This window comes from Xiphias gladius, chromosome 9, assembly GCF_016859285.1.
Source record: "Xiphias gladius isolate SHS-SW01 ecotype Sanya breed wild chromosome 9, ASM1685928v1, whole genome shotgun sequence".
NCBI lineage: Eukaryota > Metazoa > Chordata > Actinopteri > Istiophoriformes > Xiphiidae > Xiphias > Xiphias gladius.
In genome coordinates this window covers 20571934-20586557 of record NC_053408.1, presented here as the reverse complement: position 1 = coordinate 20586557, position 14624 = coordinate 20571934, and the positions used below count along the sequence as shown (strand labels likewise).

General features: G+C 41.0%; 2 protein-coding genes across 7 annotated transcripts; one reads left to right on the top strand and one right to left on the bottom strand.

Moving 5' to 3' along the window:
- Window positions 1-226: 226 nt before the first annotated feature.
- On the bottom strand, window positions 227-8396 carry eme1 (essential meiotic structure-specific endonuclease 1). Of its 6 annotated transcripts, none has more exons than XM_040135813.1 (9): window positions 8254-8396; window positions 6365-7069; window positions 6015-6142; window positions 5006-5104; window positions 3587-3708; window positions 2950-3088; window positions 1591-1706; window positions 1304-1493; window positions 227-519 (listed from the first exon to the last, which is right to left on the bottom strand). In XM_040135813.1, exons 2-9 carry the CDS (start codon window positions 7041-7043, stop codon window positions 343-345), a joined length of 1650 nt encoding a protein of 549 aa, XP_039991747.1. In that variant the 5' UTR covers window positions 7044-7069; window positions 8254-8396; the 3' UTR covers window positions 227-342. The 6 variants fall into 6 exon arrangements, with proteins under 6 accessions (XP_039991747.1, XP_039991749.1, XP_039991752.1 ...); XM_040135815.1 differs by having other exon boundaries at window positions 7493-8257; XM_040135818.1 differs by having other exon boundaries at window positions 5015-5104; window positions 7762-8257.
- mrpl27 (mitochondrial ribosomal protein L27) lies at window positions 7998-10777 on the top strand. The gene is made up of 4 exons (XM_040135819.1): window positions 7998-8387; window positions 9048-9176; window positions 9864-9931; window positions 10013-10777. The coding sequence occupies exons 1-4, from the start codon at window positions 8348-8350 to the stop codon at window positions 10217-10219; spliced, it is 444 nt and encodes a 147-aa protein (XP_039991753.1). The 5' UTR covers window positions 7998-8347; the 3' UTR covers window positions 10220-10777.
- The last annotated feature ends 3847 nt before the right edge of the window (window positions 10778-14624 follow it).

Genomic DNA, 14624 nt, shown 5'->3' with positions numbered 1-14624 from the left:
AAACTTAAGTTTATACATATGCTTTCCCCGATATACACTATTTTGCCAGGGTCTGTCTAACAGAGATGAGTGAAAAGTTAGCATGAACCATTGATGGTTAGGATGCAACATATTGGATTCTTTTTCTTAGAAATGATTAAATAATGATAACCTTCAAATTACTTATATATTCATAAAACTTTAATATATACATTACATTAAAAAACATAATTCTAACTACACTGTATCAAATTCAATTTTGTGAACACATATAGCCACAGTTCAAAGCTGTTGGGAACGAGATTAGAAAAAATAAAAATAAAAAATAAAAATAAAAATCAGTAGGTGGGAAAATTTCATAGGTCAGACAGTGGAGTCCAGTGTCTGCTCGGGATCACAGGAGTTCATCATGAGGAACAGGCGTTTGGAAAGCTCCGGACCGATCCGCCGAGTCGTGGAGGTCACGCCCTCTCCTCTGCGGATCAGGAGCTCAGTCAGCAGGGAGATCTTCTCACGGTCGGTCTTGCACAGACTGTAAGCCTGCAGACAGACAGAAATATTTAGTATTAAGAATAAGAAACGCTTTTCTAATATATTTGCAGATGTGTCTCTATGAATATGACTGAAAACGTTTAGACCTTGATGTGTTGCCGTCATCCTTAAACCTCCATAAATGACTCGTTTTTCCTGTAGCTTGCACTTATGACTGATTTAAAAGGGTACCAGGCAAAAAAGAAATGTAAGCCTGCGGGTGAATAGTAGTTGCTTTTTAACACAGTTATGATTAACAAAAAAAAAAAAACACATATAATCATCAAAAAAAAAAAAAAAAAAAAAGAAAAAAAAAAGTAGTCAAGGAAAGGAAAGGAGACAAGACAAATAAAAATAATAAAAGCTATCTCTCTCAAAAAAAGTGAAAAGTGAAGTATAAGGTTGTCAGGGAGAAAAACACATTGTGCCTTTTTTTGTTGACCTTTTTTTTTTGTTTGTTGTTTAATTGTGTGTCTGTCCTGTGAGAGATGTACTACTTGTTGTTGTATCCCACATCCAATGTGCTGGATACACCCACCTTTTTTTCTCCTTATGAAAACACATCAACTTGTGTTAAGACAGGAAGCATTTGGTGTGTAGCATTAACGAGAAGGGGAGAAAATTAAGTTACCGCATGAACACTATCTTGTTATAATGTAAATGGAATCTCATTCAAATTTTCTCGTTCGGATGTGAAATTATGCAAATATTTTTTTGTCATAGCGGCCAGAATGCTCTGCCATAAAGAGGTAACCGGTGTTAAGACAATCGAGTGTGTCAGCAGTGAGGGTACCTTCTTGAGCAGCTGTGGGGAGGGGTAAGCTGCCAGGATGGCTGAGGCCATGTCTGGACTGACTCTATTGAACTGCTGGATCTGTCTCTTCCACACCTGCAGCAGGCCCTTACCGGCTTTATCCACCCGCTGCCCCCCCGCCCACTCACTCTCCAGGTAGAAAGAGAAGCCCGTCTTCTCCCTCTCTCGCCTGGAAACACACACAACAGGAGCGTGAGACATTATTGGTCGGACCTGAGAGAAAGCGTTTGACGGAGTTGTAAAGACGGAGAACTGAGCTCAGTTACTTGAAAGGGGCCTCTGCCACCGCTTTGGTTGTCATGGTGATGTGATCCGAGAAGTCCTTCCAGGTTGGCAAGAAGCGGACTGAGACACCGGTGTGAAGCTGGAGATGCACCACTGCCTAAAGGGATGTTGGACAACAGAAAGATGAATGAAACAATAAAACAGCTTTAATTAAGCCTTTGTTTACCCCGAAAAAAAATGCCCGACGCCTCAGTGACCGCAAGGCACCTATGCTGGAGGGCTCTTTGGAGGCAGAGGTCTTTACCCCTCGAGAATCCCTTGGAGCAGATATTAGCGTGGTGGAGGACCATGGCTGTCCTGAGCCCCATCGCTTTGAGCTATCGGAGCCGAGCGTGTAGTTAGAATAGCGCTCGTGAAAAAATGTCGACTGCAAACGTGCACAGCAGTGTGTTGCTTTCGAGGGACCTGCTGCCGTCTGCGCCCCCTGCCGAGCCATAGGAGGGTCTGGAGGGAAGGAATGCAGTCCGGTGGTGCTTCTACAGCCGTCAGAAGCACAAGTCCGAACCACCGCGCCAAAATTGGAAAATACCAAGTTGGAAAAAATAGTGTAACTCTGGCGAATGATGAGTCTCGATCAGTGTATATATGAAAATGACGCCCACTCAAGGACGGGCGCTGGGGGAGGTGGTGCTGCCCATCTTTGGTCAGAGGGTATTAATATGCCATTATCTGCATTGTTTAAGAGGTTTTGAAGGGAGAAAATACTCTAATTCAACCAAAACAATGGCTTCATTTTGACTTTGTTTTAAAAAATAAGGCCCTTTTACGGTGTAAATTAAAAGATGGCTTTAATGTGATTTGGTCAATTTTAAGTGGTTTCTGCTCCTTAAATATATATCACAGATTTTTTTAATTTACAAAAGTTAATTAATTTGTACCTTAAAAGGACCTTAGTTTTCAAATGAAGTGCAAGTTCAGGGGTTCACCTCAATTTTGGGGTTAATTAATGTATAAATGAAAGTATTATGATTTATTAAGGGGTTTTAATGGATTATCTGCTTGGTTTAATCGCTTCTTATTAATATTTATTTAAAAAAGCCTCAAAATCTTTATTTAAAAAAAAAATATCACCCCTTTTAAGGCTTTTATGTTATTTGGTTGATTTCACAGGATTGTTACCTCTTAAAAAGCCTATGCAGATAATCCATTTAAAATACCTCAATATATTAAAATCCATAGATTTTCCATGGATGATGCCCTTAAATCCTATTAAAAAATACCACATTTACATCATTAGTAGTGGGTGAATTACTGGAAGTCTGTTTATTTTTCTTATTTTCATTTTTTTTTTCTCTAAATGATGAAAAGTTCTTACGTACCTCCTCTCCTAACCAACCCACCTCTTCTACTTCAACTCGTGACACCTCTGGCAGCCCCTCAGCTCCACCATTCTTCCTCCTCTTCCTCGCTTTTCCTCCCCCCGGGTCCTCATTTGCGACAGCCTCCCGCAACCTCTTCTGGCTTTGTGACTTCTGGGATCTGGGGACAAAAAGTTTACAATCTTTTTGGTATTAACGCTCGGGGCGTCCTCTGGTCTCAAAGTGTGGCTGGGCTGCTCTCTTTGCTCCATCTCCCTTCTTCACACATATTTTTCACAGTTTCTAGCCGAGTTCCGCCAGACTCTGCTGACAGTGATGCGTGGCAAGTTTCCAGATGCTGGGGCGGCAGCAGCAGATTAATTTAGGTTATCTTGCCAGGTATCTGAGTGCCATTCCTTGTTGTTTTTTAACATTTCATTGAGTGCTATACTTCACACTGTTGTACTCATTCATACTGTGAGCCACATGTCTCCTCTGCCTTCTCCACCCAATCAATCAGTCCACCTTCAGGATAGCCTTCCCCATGCTTCATTGCCCGAGTGTGTAGAGGAATTCAAACAGGCTGCCTCTGGGTTATCCCCCCTTCCGATCTGACTAAATTAATAAAACTTTCCGACAGGTCTAATTCCAGATCCTAGCAGATGCGGTCCCTCCCTACCTGAAGTATTTCTCCAAGTCGATGACCACCAGGCTGAGGACCTTGTCAGGGTGATGCCTCTGCCTCTCTTGCACCCACGAAGTCAGAGTGGGATCAGAGTCGGATTTGCCAAACCTCCCTTCCTGTTTTCGATAGGGTGAATGGAGAGGGAGATGACAATAATAGGTATTAATATATAAACCTGCTGTCAACAACACATTTCAAGTAGTCCCCTTCAAGCCGTGCGGCCATTTAATTTCACCCTGGACTGCGTTCCATTGCCAAGAAAAACAAAAAATAAAATTACCTAGCAAGGCGTTTAAAAAGGATGCTCTGATTTTGCATATCTCTTTCATCATATTATATATTGTAATTTTATAAATATGACAACTACAAATGGGTGACAATTTAAGAGATGTTCTGTGACATGTATAAAATGCAGAGCAGGCCCAGTTGACCTTTATTTTGGATCAAGATGGTAAAAGGAAAAGAGGAAAGACATTGCTTTGCAATAAAGTTCCTTATTGGGGTACACTGACACTCCATTTAGAGAATTCAATCTTTATACCTACACTTTAGCTTACGTAGTTTACATTGTTTCATTATCTAAAAGATAGGTTAGAATTTTGTTCAAGTCTATCTCACAACAACAGTCACATGCCCATATGTACAGTCCATTGAAAGAGTCTTTTCTCCTTCCTATTTTGGCCCTGCAGAAATCCCTCTCAAAAACATTTAAATGTAAGTGATCGTGGCCAAATTTCACAGGACTCTTTTCTGTCCATTATTGTATTCCCTGGTTCACCTGAAGCTAGTATTAGGCTTCATCAGTCTGTATTAAACCAATCAAAGCCTTCTAAGCTTACAGTCTTTTAGTACGAAATGACAATTTTGTGCTTCCACGGACTGTGTTTTCTGCTGAGCTGTGGCAAAAGGACAGTGTCACTATGACAGATCCCCTATTGATTTGATGGGTACATAATTTTCAAAGAATTTCCTTGAAAGTCCCGGGAAAATGGCCTGTATATACACAACTGTAATAATAAACACATTATTATTGGAAACTTTACTCTCAACATTTGTTAAATTGAAATGTATGCCTCCCTGTGGACAAATTCAACATTTAAGCATGTTCCGATTGAACACTTTCTCTATTTTACCTATAATTATTACCAAATTACATAGTTTTTTGCTGGGAAATCTCTTGGAAATCATTAGAAAATTATTCGGGAATGACAGAGCACCACCACATATGTTACATTTAAAATCCCTCCATCTGCTCTGTTCTTACCTCAACTTTATCGTTACTACAATGACCACATTTCCTCACGCGGATCATTAAAGTTTCAGCAGGTCTCATTTTAAAGCAGAAAATGTCAGTCATTCCGATGATGTTGTGGTGACAGTGCGACGAGGAGGAGCAGCAGCAGCAGCACTCACCCCACCAACCTGAATGTAGCCGTGGATCAGAGTGATGAAGTCATCCACTGTCATCTGCATCACAACATGGGGCTCTGCTACACACACTGCATCATCTGGCTGAGATACACAGGGAACGGAGGGGGAGAGCTTCACTTACTTTATGATTATTTAGAAAAAGGGGTATAGTTCTGTACTGGTATTATTACTAAATTAGTACACATAAAACTGCCCCCATTCTCAACCGACGTTCCATTTGTTTAAAGCAATTACAGCAAGGTATCACAACAAATTATTCATGCTTCACGAGAAAACAGTGTGCAGTATTTCCCCTCTACGCATTAGTGCCGCTGCCGAAACGGTTCATTAATATCCACAACGTCATTATTTGTCAGGTAGTCACAATTTATTTATCCGCAACGCTCAAAACCTGAGAATTAATGAAGCAAACGTGTGTTTTGCTTGCACCAACGTGCCCAAATGATGTGTAAACGAACCAGGCACTAGTTTGGAGGCACTTGGACGTTAATGTGCTGCGAGCACAAATTTTTATTTTGCCTGCACAAATGTTCCCAAACGAATCAGAATGGTTTTATTAATATCCTGACCATATGGGGTGCCGACTCAAAGAGATACAAACTAAACGGGAGCAACTTTGTCCTGTTAGTCAAATTATATTTAAATTTTCAGATGAGTCCGAAAGACTGGCTCATTAAGTTTTCATTATCTATTTCTATTTATGTTCAATAAAAATAGTGTAATTAATCTACTGTGTTGAGGCCTTTCATTCTTCGACATTTATTACCACAGCTATCTGGGCCCCCCAGAGCCCCTTGAGTGCCAAAGCTGCGTAAATTAACACACACAACACGGCGAACATGAATAACCCTATCTCTAACAATTCTAGGGCCGTTTTAAGCTCTTCCTCCACCAACACACATAGATACGGGTCTGGCAACACGCGCTCGTGGACACGCGCGCAGCAGCACTGCTGCCGAAGAAAAATCCGAGGGGTAATGTGTGTTATCACCTGTGCGCAGGGAGCCCTCCGCATCCAGCTGACACTGCGTGGGAGCGGTTGTTTCTCTATGGCGCAGCTGCAACCCAGAGCCTGCACCGATGCCAGCAGAGTCCCTCCTCCTTCCAGCTGTAACAGAGCTGCAAACACAAACACCGTTGCCAAAATAATGTCCACGACAAATCCATTTAATATCTTAAATAATGCCATCCAGAGCAGGAAGTTAATATGCACCCTGGCTTTATTTGCAGTCTAAAATGATCTCTAATAAATCTACAGAGGCCAACGGGATACAACTGACTCGGAACGGTCTTTGTTATCCATATGTGCACTCTGCTAAGTATTAAATGTTTTATCTTTACCTGGGTCCACAGCCACCACCATGTGCTTGATACACTCCTCTGGCCTCAGGGCCTTGGCAGCCTCTGCCAGAGCTTTCCTCTCTGCTTTCTGTCTCTCTCGTTCCAGCGTGAGCATCTCCTTGTCCCGTTGCAGTCTCTCCCTGCCCTGCCTTCTCCTCAGAGCCTCCTCCCTGGAGGCCCGGATCTCCTCCACCGTCCGCTTGGCAGGTTTCCTCTTGGCAGGAGAGGTGTCAATGCTCCCTGCACCGGAGGCCCCGTGGCTCGCTGTTCTCACCTGATGGAAGCTGAGCGGCGGCTCTGACTCTGGAAAGCCATTGTGGCGGGAGAGCTGTGAGGTGGCCAGATTGGATGGCGGATACTGCTCAGCGTCTTCGCCATTGGCGACAGCGGAGGAGGCACTAATCGCATTGTCTTGTCTCTGTTTGAGTCTCTGCGCCAGGGGGACATGAGGTTCGTCGTCATCAGAATCGCTGCTGATCATCATTACATCAGTCGTTCCTGTACGTGAGCCTGCATTATCCTTCACTGGGGAGGAGATGGCTATGTCTTCTGCATCAGAGTCATCCAGTGCCTCTATGTGGCTCTTCGAGGTTTGGCTGAGGTGTCGACCCGGCTGGAGGAAGTCAAACACTGGCAACTCCTCGTCCAGGTCACTGGTGGAGTCACTACAGCTGCCCATTTTCTTTCATGTCCAAGCAAAAGTTTCTATATATGAGATATGAGACGGGAATTATAACAGTATCACCAATCACCAACCAAAACTGCCTTTCCTTCTGGTAGCAACAACCACACGAGGCCTCAGCCACAAACCTGCAGATTTTTTTAGCGTGTTAGCCAGTGGATATGTGACCTGACATGTCATGACCTAAAACGATAACGGAGAATAGGTACTAGAAAAAAATCGGCGTGGAGATAACCCACCGGCAAGATCTACCTCTGTGGCATCGGTGCACACCGGTTTGATTCCGCCTACCAAACTGCGTTTTGGTGTGAAAAAAAAAAAAAAAAAAGATAAAGGCGGACCAATTGCAGAAGCCGCTTTGTGCGTCTGACTGCGGCGCGGTGAATTGGAAATATGACTTCTAACTGCCGAACCCAACTGAAGCCGGCCGATAAGAAACGAATTACTTTTTCATTCGTGTTTGACACGGCATGGACGTTCCCCGCAGGAAGGAAGAGGGGTGAAACCCGCAGTGCAAGCCAGGCCCAAATGCAGCCGAATTCAGACAACCAGGCCGTCAACTAACGCTGAACCCGCGAAGCGTTAAACACAAAAGAGAAATAGCAGACGCGGGATCAGCTGGAAATGGCCTCACTCGCCTGCTTTGAAATCCTTTACACAGGCGTTTAGTTGAGTTCAGACAAGAAGAAGGATACTTTAAGTAAACGCTACCTACTCTCAACAACGTCGGGTCATTTATTTCCGCAGGCAAACACCACGGAGAGTTACTGCCAGTGTGTCGCGTTACGTGAAAGTATATCTGGATTCCCTGGGTTGCAAAGTTACGCTGCATTCACGGTTACGGGACGAGCGAAGGTTCCTAATGCGCCTGGTCGGTTTGTTTTAGCACATACGCGACGTGTAAAAGTGATATAGTCTGAGTTAGTTTTATTTGAAAAATATTATTTTTAATTTAATTTATTAACCGTTAACCGCAATAGAATCTACGCGTGTCCTGCAACAATGCATTTTATAACTCATAGTTAGAAAGTTGTTTTTTGAGAAGAATATGTCAGCCAGGTCCGCCTACAAATCTCAAGGCATTTTAAATATTGTTCATAGTATTTTTGTTGTTGTTGTTGTTTTTTCGATTAAGATGAAGTAAACGTTGCTTCCGATGGCATTTCGCTAGAGTGCGGGAACTATGATGAACCGTATTTCCATTGACCTGGTACGGTTTGGGCATCTGTCTTGGGCATTTGAACGCTGCAAAATTATCCGGATGTGACGATTTACTTTGACGGACGCGATCTAGTTTTAAGATGGCAGCGCTGGCGTCCTTGATGCTGAGGTCCCGAGCAGGTACGTGGTGTTAGCGTTAGTATTTTTACACGCTCACGGTGAATGAAACTGCTCGTGAGAATGCGGGACAACGGTGTATTTATTCCCAGCAGCCCTTTGTAAATCTTACGTTTTAAACAGGTGATGTTTTACCGGCTAACTTAGCTAGCCATGCTAGCTTTTCGTCGTGTAAATCGGCACCGTGTGTCATAGACATTTGATGCAAGTGTCAACATAACTGAAATGATCTGGTGCTTCATAATTCATTTTTCGTAATAACATCATGCTTCTCAGCAAACGACTTTTGACGTTCGGAGAGAATTATTGACTTAATGGTCAGGTCCCGATTGGGACACGTGACACACCAACTCGTACTTTTAATGTTGTTCATAAAACATTTTTTTTTTAAATTTAAATTCACCCTCCAAGGCGTATGTTGTTGGAGGGAAAACGGTATGGCGTTCCTTTAATTTGTAAAAGGTATAGCAGTGCGTTTAACTGATAATTTACATTAAACACGCCAGAGCTTGTTAAACTGTAAGATTCTTCATGGAGTTTGGTGTGGTGCCATTAGTTTCAGTACATATGAGTGATTGGAACGTGCCCGGACCGAAACCAGACGTTTGTGCGACTTCACGTGGATTTTTTTTTTTTTTTTTCTTTTCCTGCTGCCGGTTTCAGGTCTGTTGGTGCCTGGTCAGTCCTTTCTGCTGGACTCGGTGAGGTTTGCGTCAAAGAAGTCTGGCAGCAGCTGTAAGAACGTTGGAGGAAAGAGCCCCGGTCGGAGATATGGCTTCAAGAAACAGGATGGTAATTCCCACCTTTTTCAAAGTGACAACTTTGTTTCGCCCAATTATTTGTCATCTCCGCTCTTCTCTTTGTGGCATCGGTGCAGGATACAGAGTTTCCCCTATATCTTTGACACAGTACTAATGCAAGAGCTGATGCACAACGTAAGGTCATAGGGGGACCCATCTCTGTACATGTTAAGAGTCGTGTCCCAGAATGAGAAATTCAACGTTTGGAAAAAGTAAAACCAGCTTATTCACAACCAGAACATTTTCACCATATTATTTCAACTTAGCAGAAGTTCCTCGCAGAGTTTGTGCAGATTCCCTTGAAAATAGAGTAAAGATCTGCAGATTTCATTAAATGCTGCTGGGGGCTGTAGAAGCTGACGTTTAATGATTTCATACATTCTTATATATTTCATCCTGGAAGCATTCTATGTAATACCAACTAGACTTCTGTCAATATTCTTATTAATTGATTTAAATCAGTAATTTATATATTGTTTGTTTTTTTTTTTTTTCATACCATGCTGAAATTAAATGGAAACCGGTGAAAATATAAAGGAATAATTCATAAAAATTATAATTAACTGAAACAATGTTAAAACCTAAAAGACTCTCCACACTGCTCATTGTCTGAATACATGGTGAAAGCAACGACGGGAACGTAGGTGGGCTCTAACATCTCTCTCCATCCGTTTTCAAGGAAACTTTGCCCATGCAGGCAACATCCTTGCAACACAGAGGGTGATGAGGTACCACCCAGGAGCGCATGTGAGTAGACGCAATCCGGATCAGAAGTGTTAACCTGATGTCAGTCCCGACTTTCACATCTTGCCTCTTCCCTTCCCGCAGGTGGGGCTGGGAACCAACAAGACTCTCTTTGCTCTGGAGGACGGCTACGTCAGGTTCACCAAGGAGGTCTACGTCCCGGCGCCACGCAGCAGGCAGTCCACGCGGGTCATCACTAAACTGCCAAAAGGGGCTGTGCTCTACAAGACCTTCATCAGTGTCCTGCCGCTCAAACAGGAGGGCAAGTTTAAACTGGTGGGAATGGTCTAAAACTGACCGGGCTGGACTCGAACGTCATTCTTTTTTTGTGTATCCCTGTGGCAGTCAGGATCAAAGAGGATTTATTTTGGTGGACTGGCTTCCCATGCACCCTGGAGGACTTGGGCAGCTAGGGCTTCAGTTTTTGACTGATATCAAAGGATTTTACTGATCTTTTAGGCAGAGACAGTCGCTGAAGCCGACTGTAATACTGAATGAAAGCTGCAGACTCTTTCCTTTCCTGCCTATAAGACACTAAAGAGTATTTAGGAGAATTTCAACTGTCACACAGTTGATTTGGGCAAAACTTAACTGAATAAAATGTACAAAGAAAAACATTTGTGTGGATTTCACAGGTTTTGTGTCTGTCACTGGCGTCCACAAGGAGCCTCCGTCATATGAGCAGTCAACATTGTGGCGATTCCTGTGTTTAGTAGTAATTTAATTCCAATATTTTGGTGAAACCCTACTTAAAACCAGCCATCACTAAGATGTTTCATACAGTTACTATGCTTCACCCAGGAGATATCACCTTAAAGACCTTGGATAATAAAGTTTTGTGTGTCACTCTTTCCTTTTAATGACTTGATTTTTGTATCAAAGGTTTTACAGTGTTATGCTAAAAAAAAAAATACAACACAAATTAAAAATACTAAAAATGTAACACTCAATATCTCGCTTTCAAAATCCTTCTTAAAAGTGAGATTTGCACTAAAAGTCACAAAAGCAATGGTCCCTTTCAGAGAGTTATGTATTTAATCCGATTATTATCACTGACGCTTTAATGAGCAGCATTTTTGTTATCGTTTATCATGGTGGAACTCCTTTTAATTGCTCTTAAAAATGCTGAGCAGTTTAAACTTGCAAAAATCTCAATCTTCGAACGACCAGGATTGAGTCCTAAAAAGCTACTGATGCATTTTAGTAGAGAATCTTTAAGCGTTTTTAAAATTTTAAATCCACTTGCTTATGATTGTTCTAGAAATGAGTGTCTGCATATTAAAGGAAGACAGAATAAGGCACATTGCAGCACTAGAATTATGAAGAAGTGGATGCCAGAAAATTCCTGAAAGACTGTAAGGACTCAGTTCCAGATTAATTAGACTTGATAAGAGGGAGATTTTCTTTTCCACTGGGCAATGCATCATGTTTTAGAAGCTGATCATAAAATTCTGAATGAAAAATGATAAAAATAATCTGCAAAATATGCACAGTAACTAGTAGCTACAAACCACATCCACATAGTCCTGTTAAAGCAGATTTCTGTTGAGTGTTAAACTAATAATCATCACCACCCATTACGTTCTTATTATCTTTATCTAACTTCTTGGTCACATACATTTAATGTTATGAAGAAAGGATTAAGACTTGAAGCCAATTGACTCTTTTCAACTGTTAGAAAAGTGTAACACAAAAGAAAACAACTGACCACAAGATGTCGCCAGATCACTGTAAATCATGTGCTGCTCAGTTTGATTTTACTATGAATCAGGGTTGGAGTCCAGTTTACACACATCACTGTGATGTGAAAGCTTTTCCACAGTATCAAGTTTTTCTGAGCTAATATATACATACATACATACATACATATATATGTATGTATGTATGTATGTATGTATATGAGAATCTGAGAATTTTCTAATCCAATCTTTCAGTCTATCAGAAAGAAATCCCAAATCGCCAAATTTGGATATACATGTCTACTACTGGACATTTCTCCATGATTTGGATTTACAGAAAAAAGAAGTAGTTCTAAAAAACACAGCCCAAGGTTTGTGATTGCTCAGTCAGTTTGGTATGAGGAAATCTTTGATAATTAGCAGTCTTTCTTGTTCAGGCTGTTTGATTCATTTTATTATTACTATTATTCTTTTGGACATCTTATGTCTTTACTAGATCCCAGACAGGATCTGATCCGGAATCATTGCGGTTCATGGTCGGCATCGCAACCCCTAAGCCATTCCACTGTCCATCAAAAATGATCAAACCACATCCACACAGTCCTTTTAAAGCTGATGATGGTTTTTGAGTATTAAAATATTAATAATTTATCACTGAAGATGGCTACCCTTTGATTGTTCATTATTTAGTCACAAATATATAATGTTAAAATGATGTCATTAAGGTTTGAAACCAAGTTTTCAGGTGCTTTACAAAAAGAAAATATATTTCATGTCCACTGTTAGAAAAATTGCAATACTAATGTCTCCTGCTTAGGTATTCCTCAGTATGTTTTTTGTCCTAATATACATCAGATGTTAGGGTCCAAATTACATATAGAAACCCATTACTTCAGATACTGGATTTACAGAGAAAATATGTCATTTTTGTTGAAAAAGACTTCCATAGATATTTTGTTTGCTCAGTCACTTGGTTGAAAGGAAATCTTTGATGAGCTGTCCTCCTTATTCAGGCTGTTTCATTCAGACAAACATTTCACAACTTTTCGATTACTTACTGGAGATGGCACTGTCGATCAAATCTGGGAGCCACATCCACACAATCCTTTTTACGCAGATTTTTATTTTTGAGACTGACAATATTTACAATTTATCACTACATATGTGTCTTTTAACTTTGACTGTGGTTGTTACCTATTCACTCAGAAATATTTAGATGTCACAGAGCCGTAATTCCTATTTGAAACCAACTTTTCAGATGTTTTACGGAAAAAACGCCACTTTTTTATCTGAATCGTTGAAAAAGTGCAATTACAAAACTGATCACAAGATGTCACACAATCAATTCTACATTATGTGCTCCTCAGCTTTATTAGGGTAAAAATCGAGCATTGAAATTGCAGGTCTATTTCTTCATAAATTGATTTCACAGAGAAAATATAATTTACTTCCTAGAGGAGAAATATCTTAATAAGGTTTATGATTGTTAAAAGTAAACCTTTGATGATTATTGGTCTTCCTTCCTCAGGCTGTGATCTAATCCCTATATAAAATGTGTTGTGAATGGTACAAGCTTATTTGCAAAATAATTAGCCTGCATCTATGTGTAAAAGCCTTCAGCGAGAGAACAAAGATAAACGGGAACAAATGTATCTCGGAGGCTCAAGGTATGCGGAGGGAGTGCGGGTAATTCCGGGTTGCACCATTTGGGAGTTGGAACGCTGTCATGAAGCAGACCAAATGATGGATGCGAGGAGTTAGCAGACATGGCATTGTAATTCTTTGATGCTGGAGGTTGCATTGCTGTTTGTGGGTCACTGTGCACTCCACTGCCTGACTGGATGATGTACCAGGCATTTACTGAGGAATACCTTTATAAATCACAATTGTAAGCATTTGGACTTAAAGTGTCCATGTTTTTCCTCTTCATAAAAAACAACAGAGCCATGAGGTCGCTGAATAGCACTGGCTGTTGTGAGAATTCTGCATTCTTGCTTCTGAGTATCAGGCCAGTATCGGCACAGAACATCCTCAATGGATGCACAAACAACAAAGTACAATTTCCATAGCGCTCCCAGATGCTCCCTGGTTGTGGTGGGTTTGTGTTTTCTGTGGTTAGTGTTTGATCTGGGTTAAACAGTAACCCTGACCTGTTTAACTTTCCCTCTCAAACTCTAAGTAACAATGATGGGTAAGGTATTTGGTCTAAACAGAGTTACTGTTTAAGCTAAGCCTGGTTTTGCCGGAGACACCTCTTTGACAGTTTGTAACCTTGAGATTTTTTAGTTAACCCGGTTCGGCTAATATTTTTACTTTTGCTGTGTTTGAGATTGTGTAGAAACTGTCTGTAAAATGTTTGCTTTTAAACTATATGTTTCAACATGAGTGTAACAATTACATGATGACTATGATTTTTTAGCTGGTGTTATGTGTCTAGTGACAGAAAGGCTGCGTGTCACTCGGTCTAACACGTTGGTCCAGACTGAAATATCTCAACAACTTCTAGATGGAGTGGCATGAAATTTTTGATAGACATTCATGGTTCCCAGATGATGAATCCTGCTAACTTTAATGATCCCCCGAATTTTCCATTTGAGTATTTTTAGTTAAAAATCTCAACAACCATTGGATGGATTAACATTAAATTTGACACAGATCTTCATGGTGCCAGGAGGATGAACTGTAATGACTTTGGTGATCCAATGACTTCTAATGTCACCAGCATGTCAAAGTTTTCACTTATCCTGTGAAATATCTCAACATCTACTGGATGGATGGACACGAAATTTTGTACAGATATTCATGGTTCCAAGATGATGACATTGAGGATGAGTGAAATATCTTGACTATTGATGGATTGTCACAAGCATTAGCATTCTAACACAATAGATGAAGATGGTAAGCATGGTAAGTTCCAAAAGCTTCTGTAACTCAGTGCAAGCTTCTCTCATCATATTCCTGAAGAAATGAAGTATGTTTCCTGGGGATTACTTTTCATATTCTGAGACAGATCTGCA

Coding starts and splice junctions, on each gene's coding strand:
- eme1 (XM_040135813.1), bottom strand. CDS start 7,043: ATGGGCAGCTGTAGTGACTCCACCAGTGACCTGGACGAGGAGTTGCCA. Junction 5,105..6,014: donor GGAGGGCTCCCTGCGCACAG/GTGATAACACAC, acceptor TGTGTATCTCAG/CCAGATGATGCAGTGTGTGT. Junction 1,707..2,949: donor CACGAGTTGAAGTAGAAGAG/GTGGGTTGGTTA, acceptor ACATCCCTTTAG/GCAGTGGTGCATCTCCAGCT.
- mrpl27 (XM_040135819.1), top strand. CDS start 8,348: ATGGCAGCGCTGGCGTCCTTGATGCTGAGGTCCCGAGCAG. Junction 9,177..9,863: donor TGGCTTCAAGAAACAGGATG/GTAATTCCCACC, acceptor TCCGTTTTCAAG/GAAACTTTGCCCATGCAGGC. Junction 9,932..10,012: donor GGTACCACCCAGGAGCGCAT/GTGAGTAGACGC, acceptor CCCTTCCCGCAG/GTGGGGCTGGGAACCAACAA.